This window comes from Dipodomys ordii, unplaced genomic scaffold (assembly GCF_000151885.1).
Source record: "Dipodomys ordii isolate 6190 unplaced genomic scaffold, Dord_2.0 Scaffold186, whole genome shotgun sequence".
Classification (NCBI taxonomy): Eukaryota; Metazoa; Chordata; class Mammalia; order Rodentia; family Heteromyidae; genus Dipodomys; species Dipodomys ordii.
This window is the reverse complement of record NW_012267402.1, coordinates 1,221,860-1,232,032: the sequence shown is the minus strand read 5'-3', so window position 1 is coordinate 1,232,032 and position 10,173 is coordinate 1,221,860. Positions and strand designations below refer to the sequence as shown.

Here is a 10,173-nt window from a genome sequence, read left to right as displayed (position 1 = left end):
AACTTTCTTTCTTTCTTTCTTTCTTTCTTTCTTTCTTTCTTTCTTTCTTTCTTTCTTTCTTTCTTTCTTTCTTTCTTTCTTTCTTTCTTTCTTTCTGTCTTTCTGTCTTTCTGTCTTTTTCTCTCTCTCTCTCTCTTTCTTTCTTTCTTTCTCTCTTTGTTTTTTGTTTGGGTGGTACTGGAGTTTGAATTCAGGTCCTCGTGCTTGTTTGCTAGATAGGCACTCTGCTACTTGATCCATGATTCTGATCCATGATCCTGATTCTTTTTGGCTTTAGTTATTTTTTTAAATAAGTTTTTTATTGTGAAAACACTGCACAGAGGGGTTACAATCACATGAGCAAGGTAATGAGTACATTTCTTAATCAAGCAATGTTGCCTCCTCCTTTGTTTTCCCCCTCCCATCCCTCCCTTCCCATCTTTGCTTTAGTTATTATGTTTTTGTATAGAGGTTCATATTTTTGCCTAAGGCTCATCTTAGACTGTGATCCTCCTATTTTCATCTCTTGAGTAGTTGGTACACAGATGTGAACTACCACACCCAGATTGCTGGTTGAAATGGAATTTCACTCAGTTTTTGTTTTTTTGCCTGCTTTGATCAAGGGCACTTGAAGGGCATGGGATACCTCTGTCTTAGGCGCTACCTCCTACCTCCTAAAGACTTTGCTACCCCCCACTAGCACTACCTGGGGAGCAAGACTTCACCATCTGCAACTTTGAGGATACTGAAGACTCCAGCACAAAAACATACTCCTCTGTTTTACCTGGAAATGTTTTCTAGAAGGCATGTCATAGAAACAGTCCCCTTCCAAAGACCCTGCATTAAGCTGACACTTCTACTCTGTCCTAGGTAGGCAAACTTACCTGAGTTGAGGGGTGGAGGCAGAGTCCACTCGATGAAAGGATGCCGGTCGAACGTGTTGGCCCGCTGACACTTCTGCACATCCCCGTCATTCTGGATCATGTCCACAATCTCCTGTGTCCAGGTGGTACCTAGAAGTATTGCTTGCTGTCATCCCCCACCCACTTGAGGCACAATCCGGCCCTGTTACCTCAATCATGCATGCATTTAGTCAAGTCTGCTTTTGCTGAAGGTTGAGCAGAATCAGCTCAGCTGTCATAAACTATGTGTGCTGCCCTTGGTGGGCAGGGTGAGCACTGGTCCTTTGGGTTCACTGCCATCAGCTCCCTATAATATAGCCTCCTTGTACCCCTCTGTTCTTATCACCTGGTACTTGATGTAGCTTGGCTATATAAAACTGATGCAGTTGAATGTAAGGGAAATATAAAGTTGAATTAACCAGTGTACACATGCTAATGAGCTTATGATCTTTTTCAGATTATAAGCTCAGAGGTGTCAGAAACTGCTTGTTGTCTAGCTACCATCTATTCTTTTTCAAATAAGAGACCCTCTATTTTGGTAGGGTATATAGCCTGTGACAAAGGCTCTATTATTTCCATTTTTCTTGTAACTACATGAGGCCAAGCCATTCATATCTGGGAAGTTGGAGTGAATAGAAAGTTACATGATCTTATTCCTCCCTTCCTATTTTCTTGCCATTATTTAGAATGTATATGTGCTGGCTGGAGCATTAGCAGTCATACTGGACCATGAAATCTAAAGGCACACTTGAAGGTGGTAGAGCAGAAAGTTAAAAGGAGCCAGAGTCACTGATGACTTCTGTGGCTACCATTTCTTCCCTGGACTGAGATGGCTTTTTATGTTGTGTTATTTTGGGCTTTCTGTTCCTTTTCCCTAAAGTGAATTCTATTTTATACAGAGAAAAGTATAGACATAGAGGTCGATAAAAAGTTGAACAATAGCAGAGCATGGTAATTTTCCATTAATTATCCATTCTCCTTTTTCCTATTCTGTCTTGTAGCCAAAGTTAATGCTAATTAACAAGTGAGAAAACCACACAGCTAGAAAGAGAAGGAGTGTACTGGCAGGCCCTTGAAGGTACACAAAGTGTGTGGGAGTTCAGAGGAGGAAGGGGGACTTACTGCTGAAGGGGTCAGTAAAGCTCAGCTTCAGAGATGGGACAATGCCTTGAGGGCATCTTAGGACCTGGCCAAGGCCTCACAACCACATAGGCTCAAGGATATGAAAGAGTTTATTTGAAAGACTTTCCCTTGGGAAGAAAGACCTTCTAGGGCCCTCTGTTCCCACAAGGGGTTGTTTTCCAAGGTCTCATTTCACAGATCTTGGCTGGTTTTATCTGCATGCAGAGACTTCCGCCCAGCTGAGGCAATATGTGGAGGACCGAAGTTCCTGCCTGCTCTGCCCTCTCAGAGGGAGATGTAGGAAGATAATGGGGGTAGACCTAAGTTATGAGAGAGACCCTGAGATGGTAGAGAAGCCAAGAGATTATTAGTCATTTATTACTATCTCCCTAAGGGTACTATTTACCATTTCCCCGCCCTGAACAAAGTCTTCAATGCCCATAGCATTCCTGACTCTTGCTTTCCCCACAAACTCCTGTTCATTTTCTATGATTCCAGTAAACAACATCTACTTTCCCCTGATGCATCTGCCATAGGTTTTGACCAGCTATTCTCCTTGGAGTGGGAGCACTTAACTCCATATCTGTCCCTGCTACCAGGATGGGGTTCTAGGGTTGAGGACTGCAGGATGTCCAGGGAAAGTTAGCAGAGGGGAACAAGGAGCATGTGGCTGGCAGGATTTAGTCTGCGGACTGGCACATTGTTTCTCAGACCTTACACTCTTCCATCACTTAGTAATTCTTTCTGGTTTACCATTCTTCCAGGGACCCACATTAAAGGGAAGGTCATTGGACATTGGAACTCATGAACAGGTCTAGTTTGCATTTTTCTAAGGTATTGCTGAAATCCTGAGTGTTTAAAATGAGGAGGCCTACCTCTGCTAAAAGTGGCATCACGAAAGCCAGCGCTGATACCCACCTGCCTTTGCATAGGTTGCAATAAGGAGATCATCAGGCTTTGCTTGGAAGTTCCAGATTTTGTCCCAGTTATCACTTATCAACTTGGTCATGAGGATCCCATTCACTTCTTTGGTTTCTGGTTTTATATATTTTCCCTCCAGATGGAGATCTTTCATTTTGTCCAAGGACATCTTAGTACCTAGGTTTGACGGGAGCTTAAATGGAAAGATGAACTTGTGTCATTTCTAATACTTAAAACATTATTCTTCAATTCTTTATATCCTAACATACATAATAAAGATTTAAAAAGCTACTCTGTGTGAGATACATGATGGAAGTTGAGTTCTATGGTTAAGATTCATTTAAGCAAGAAAAGTCAGAACAGTTGGCTCTTGGAGTGTTTTGCGTTCCTCTTCAGAGATGTAGGTGATAAATACATAGGGAGACAGTTGCCAGGGGAAAAAATAACTCAGAAGATTGGCTGTTTAGTGTCAGTTCCTTCCAGTTGGCTTGGTCTGAGGCCTCAGACACCAGCAGAGCGCCTGTCAACTCTGAGCAGCACTCTCCAGTGGACTCAGTACAGAGTAGAGTCCAAGTAGGAGGGATTAAGAGTGGGTGTTAGCCCAATATTCTCTTCTCTCATAGCTTAGTATGCTCCTTCCCTAGGCAAACACTAGGCCCATTTAGTAAAGGTAGTAAATATTTAGCCTCTACTCCCTTTTATCTTGAGATGTCACTCCTTTGGGATGGCTATAACCATATAAGGCAGCAAGATCCCCTAAACCTCGCAGATTTTAAGGGTCACCTGAGACAATAACCTGGGCTTCTCTCTTGTGATAAGAGGTCTCACTGACCCCTTTGCTGGTAATAAACCTTTTTTTTTTATTGTTGTTCTTTGTATCTGGATGTCTGTGTGGTTTTCTGGTAAAGTCTAATTTACTCTAACAATGGGGAACTGGAGTAGGGGTAGAAGAGGGGCTTAATTACTATTTTTGACCTCTTCAGCTACTGAGCTTAAGAAGTTATTTCATCAAATGCCTGCTGAGGTCTTTTATTGGAATGTGGTCATTGAAAGGTCACAACCAGGGGCTCACATCTGTAATCCTAGCTACCCAGGAGGCTGAGATCTGAAGATCCTGATTCAAAGCCAGCTTGGAGAAGAAAGTCCAGGAGACTCTTATCTTCAATTAATCCAAAAAGGTAGAAATGGAGCCGTGTCTCAAGAGATAGAGCAGAAAAGCTCAAAGAGTGCCCAGGCTCTGAGTGCAAGCCCCAGAACCAGCACACACACACACACACACACACACACACACACACACACACACACACACACGTGTCACAACAAAGCACTTTGAGTGACACAGAAATCTCCCAGAACAGCTCCAATTCCAGATTTGTGTCTTACCCTACATCTGTGGCTGAAGAGCAGTTAGTCAGTTCAGGAGATAACCTTAGTTTACTTGGGTTAACAACTCTGATGGCTTTGTTTCAATCCTAAGGTTGTTGAGAAGTTTATTGTAAAGCTGGGTATGGTGGCAAATGTTTGTATCCCCATACTCAGAAGTTATGAGTTGAAGGCCCGCCTGGGCTACATGGTGAGATTCTGATTCCTCGTCTCCCTAACTGACTAAAAAATTATTATAGAACGTAATAAATCAAACCACAGTATAAGTTGTTGTAAATTTGAGGATAATCTTGGCATGTCATATAAAAAAGAATTTTGGGGCTGGGAAGGTGGCTCGGTGGTAGAGCGCTTGCCTTGCATGCATGAGGCCCTGGGTTCAATTCCTCAGGACCACATAAGCAGAAAAAAAAGCCGGAAGTGGTGCTATGGCTCAAGTGGTAGCAAGCTAGCCTTGATCTGAAGAGCTGAGGGACAGCACCCAAGCCCAAAGTTCAGGCCCACGACTGGATGTCCCCCGCCCCCCCAAAAAAGAATTTTGTGTATTGGAACATCTGACAAGTGAACCTTGAAGTCAGAAGTTAGTGTGTTATTGAAGAATTTAGTACATAAACTTGGGATTTTTAGATTGAAATTTCATTCCGTTTTGCCAAATTTATAAATGTTTAAGAGTATTTGAGTTAGCATATTCATAATTTTAATTTTCCACATTTATGAGATTTATTAAAGTAGGACTTTGTTGTTACTGAAGGCTGAAGAAGAGAACATTAAATAGCAATTTAGAATATGTAGTGGAATTTTAATAACTATATTGAAAAGCTAAATTAAAGAAATTAGGTGGGAAACATCTTATTCCTCAGCTCCTCTGATGTCTAGTAGAGGGGTTTGGGTGGAGGAAAGGCCAGGAAGTCAAGAGTTTCTATTCTTTTTCTGTCTGAGTTTTGCTTTTCTTATTGCCAGTATGAGATCAGACTGACGCTCTCAGTTCCTGTGACTTAATTAAGGTACAAAAGTTAAGTTACAACTAACTTATAAAACATTTCTACATAAAACTTATGATATATCATGTATATATCTAATATACTCTAATAGTATGTTTAACATATAACATGTTCCTCAGCTACAGGTCTAAAGTCAACAGTGGTCTTTCAGTTTATAAAAGCTATATGACTTCCTTGGGTCTCCATTTACAGTTATCTGCCATGGGCTGCTGTGCATGTGACAAAATTTAGTTATCATATCCGTGTGCAGTCTCCATGTCCCATAGTAGGACTTTATTCTCACCAGCCCTCCTCCTTTCTCTTATTCTCTGTTTACAACCTTGGTTTCCATTTGTCAAGGCCAACCATTACCAGCAGCTGCAGCTGCTTTGGGAATACTGGATGTTTTGGGATAACCTTCTGTTTTGGGCTTAGAAACTAGAGACAACAAAACAAGTGTTGACAATGATCTTTTTGAGGATGCTGTTCTTCCCTTCTTACAAGCAGTCCATGCTGACAGTGTGCTCAAGTTTCCTGGGAAAGCATGACAAAGGTCAGAGCAGGTAAAGCACATGGGGGGTGGGGTGAGGGCTCTGAAGGTGCTAGGTTCATGCAGTCCACTTGCCCACATACCTGAATGGAAGAGTCCATCCCAGGACCAAGAACTTGGTCCATCCAAGTTCTTTAGATGTAATCTAGGTTTGGGTTGGAATTATTAAAAAAATGACATACTTTTCCAGTTTTGGACATGGCAGTGAGTACCAAAGGACTGAAAGGTCCTCTGTGGAGGTCACAGAGAAGTCTTGAACGCAGGCCTACCTTCCTGTTCATTGTCTTTTTGTTGTTTGGACCCCAGAGCATGCTATGGTTTTAAAATGATGGATCTAAAGGATGAATAAGAAATACCAGCCAGGTGCTGGTGGCTCACACCTGTAATCCTAGCTGCACAGGAGGCTGAGCTCTGAGGATCGCAGTTCAAAGCCAGCCTGGGCAGGAAAGTCCATGAGACTCTTATCTCCAGTAAACCACTAGAAAACCAGAAGTGGTGCTGTGGCTCAAGTGGCTGAGCACTCTCCTTGAGCTGAGGAGTGCAAGGACAGTGTCCAAGCCCACAGCTCAAGCCCCATGACTGACAAAAAAAGAAAAGAAAAGAAAAGAAATAGGAAGAGACCATGGCCCTGAAGCATCTGGAAGGTGCCATCTGGGTAGAACAAATGTTTTCTGGGGACAGGGCTGGTGGGTCAGAAGACAGGCCAGACCTTCCCACCCCAGTAAGACCCTGCACTTGGGAAGTGCTATGGCTTCTACTCAGAAGATGTAGTGTTTGTTACAGAAAGTGGATTCACCTATACCACAAAAGGGATGGATTTATTTTGTGTCAGTCCTGGGGCTTGATTTCAGGACTGGGAGCTGACCCTTAGCTTTTGTACTTAAGGCTAGCACTCTACCACTTGAGCCACAGATTAACTTCTGGCTTTTTGGGGGTTAATTGGAAGTGAGTCTGATGGATTTCCTGTCTAGGCTAGCTTTAATCCTCAAACCTGAGATATCAACCTGCTGAGAAGGTAGGACTAAATGAGTGAGCCACTAGCATCTGCCTTATGCATTTTTGTAAATGTTCTGTGAGCATCCTCTTCAGATGTAGCTGCTGTGACAGGTGACTCCCTCTTAGGTCAGAATGATCTCAAACTGGCTAGCCATTTCCCTTCTTGAGAAAATCCAGTCTGGTCCAGGATAGTGTCTGAATAGGAGGAAAAAAAAACCCACTCCAGTCCTACTTAACTTCCCCCCACCCCCAAGGAAGGATGTTCAGGAGAATCACATTAATCATACAGTAACATGGCTGAGCAGCCAGGTAAGGAAGGCTTGGTTAAGAACCCAACAAGATTCCAGTGAAGGTTACTTTTAATTTGACTTGATATATGTTTACACTTTTCTTTCTTTCTTTCTTTAATCAGTTGTGTGGCCTGAACTCTGGGCCTGGGCACTGTCCCTCAGCAATTCAGCTCAAGGTTTGCGCTCTACCATTTGAGCCACAGCTCCACTTCCAGCTTTTTCTGCCTATGTGGTGCTGAGGAATCAAACTCAGGGCCTCATGCATGCAAGGCAAGCACTCTATCACTGAGCCACCTTCCCAGCACCATGTTTGCACTTTTCTTTTTCTTCCCCCATTGCAGCAACTAATGGAATATTTGTTTATTTATATTTTATATTTTTAATGATTAATCATGAAACAAAATGGGTATGCCAAAAGAACATCATGGAAACTGTCACTTCAGTGGGTAATAGGTTGACTTACCTGGTTAAGTACAGAGATAGCTAAAGTCCTTGAGTGATCTTTTCCTCTTTCCTTACAGGGGAAATTGAAATCATATAATCCATCATAACTATAATTCGGAATTGAGTATACATCATTCTTAGAAATGATTTTTAATTAATTAAATTTGTGTTAATAGTAAATGATAAATAATACTTGCAGTGAATTAAATATTCTATTGGGAAGGGGGATACAGCACATACTTAGCTTGTGCGAAGCCCTGGGTTCAGTACCCCAACTCAAGAAAAAAAAAGCCAAAAAGTAAGAAAAAAAAAGACTTTACATGGAAGTGTCCTATAAAATATTTTTGATTTTAACACTTAACATTGTATTTTCTAAGATTTATTAATGTGATTAAAATCTGTCAGAGCCCTCATGGTATTCATGCCAAAATATTTAATCTAAACATGAGAAAACAATCATAGGATTCAGAATTTGGGTCATCTTGTAAGACAATTGGCTTGACCTCTTTAAGAAGGTTAATAGAACCAGAAACCACAAGAGTCTGGGAGGCTGTTATAGATGAAAGAGGTTTGAGAGACAAACCAAATATTTTGATTGGATCCCAATAAAATAAAAGCCATGGGAAATATTCTTAGCACCCTGGAGCTTTGGATTGGAGAATGCATGTTTAATTGTAAACTGGTCATATAGAAAATATCTTGTTTATATAGAATTCACTTATACTGATCACTGTATTGTGATTTATTATATAATGATGTTTGTTATTTGTGCTGTTAAAGCCTTTAGTACCTTTACCATATTCCTTCTGTTTAATTCTTTATTTGCTGGAATAGGAGCATAGAAAAGCTGAAGTGGTAATAAAAGTTATAAACTTCTTATAATTCCTTTTTTATATTTTTTATTGTAAAAATACTGTACAGAGGGTTACAGTTACATGAGTAAGGTAATGAGTAAATTTCCTATTGAGCATTGTTACCTCCTCCTTTGTTTTTCCCCTACCATCCCTCCCCTCCCCACCTCTCCAACTTCTCCTCCCCCACCCCAAGTTGTAAAGTTCATTTTTAACATAGTGTCTTGTACATCTCATTGTTACAATGGGTCAACATGTATCCTTAGTTCAGCATTTTGTTATTTCCCTTCCCCTCCCCAAATTAGAAAAATGTATATACAAGATGCAGGGCACCGACATCAAATACAGTGAAAACAGGGTTTATACTGTGGGCAAAGAACATACAAGAGAAACAAAAAAATCACATAGTACATTTTAAATATGTTAAAAACAATAGCAAGAAAGAAAAAACCAGTTGTGTCCTTATCTTGGTGTTCATTTCACTTAACATCATCTTATAAGGTCATATGTACATCACTTTTGATCTTTTCTGCTTGTCCTGGACTTATACTAGTTATTGCAAATAAGGGAAACAATGGGACCTATGTATGTATCTTTGGGCCTGGCTTACTTCACTTAATATAATTTTTTTCCAAGTCTTTCAATTTCCTAACAAATGGGGCAAAGTCATTCTTTCTGATGGAGGCATAGAATTTCATTGTATGAATATACCACATTTTCTTGATCCATTCATCTACTGAGGGATATCTGGGTTGGTTCCATATCTTAACTATGGTAAATAATGCTGCAATAAACATAGTTGTGCTGGTAGCTTTAGTATAGCCTTGTTTGTGATCATTTAGGTAAACGCCCAAAAGTGGGATTGCTGGGTCATAGATGTGTAGTCTTTTGAGGAACCTCCATACTGCTTTCCAAAGTGGTTGAACAAGTTTACACTCCCACCAACAATGCAGTAAGGTTCCCTTCTGTCCACATCCCCTCCAGCATCTGTTGTTATTAGAGTTCTTGATTATAGCCATTCTACCTGGGGTGAGGTGGAATCTCAAAGTTGTTTTAATTTGCATTTCTTTTATGGCTAGAGAAGTTGAGCATTTCTTCATGTGTCGATTGGCCATTCTTTCTAATAATTCCTTTAAAAATATTTTTTTGTGCCTGTATTAGGGCTAAAACTCAGGGACAACGTGCTGTCCCTGAACATTTTTACTCAAGGCTGGAACTCTACCACTTTAGTCACAGCTCCACTCTGGCTTTTGGTGGAGGTTTTTGGTGGAGTCTCACAGATTTGTCTACTTGGACTGGTTTCAAACCTTGAGTCTCATATGTTAACCTCCTGAGTAGGATTAAGGGCATGAGCCACCGGTGGTTGGCTTAATTCTCCCAATTTTGTGCTTTATAACTCTGAGTCTGTTAATGGCCATATACTATTTCAAAAAATGTTTTACCTTCTGGCTTTTTTTCTTTTATCATTATGAAATTCTATCTTTATTTCTACCATTGCTTTTTCTTTTAGTTTTTCCTTGACATAACCCACGTAGCCCAGGAATTTTTTTAAAATGGTAATTATTATTTTGTGGATTCTGGGCCAGGTGAGCCCACCATTATTTGATCTGTTGTACTGTTCCATGCTGCGCATGTCTAAAGAGAGACTTCTGTGTAATCTACAATGGAGGATGACAACAGTCTTTCTCTGTATGGGACCGCTTTCCTCCTGAAACCTTTGAACAACCTAAGTTTGTATTAGACTATTCTTTTCCAACT

General features: G+C 40.7%; 1 protein-coding gene across 1 annotated transcript in view; it reads right to left on the bottom strand.

The window, feature by feature from the left end:
• Positions 1–3,093, bottom strand: part of LOC105999286 (sulfotransferase 1C2-like) — a 47,103-nt gene extending 44,010 nt beyond the window's left edge. The window contains exons 1-2 of the mRNA XM_013034265.1: positions 2,922–3,093; positions 864–992 (exon numbers count right to left, since the gene is read on the bottom strand). Of these exons, the coding sequence (XP_012889719.1) occupies positions 864–992; positions 2,922–3,093 (301 nt within the window). The remainder of the gene's footprint in view (positions 1–863; positions 993–2,921) is intronic.
• Positions 3,094–10,173: the final 7,080 nt, after the last annotated feature.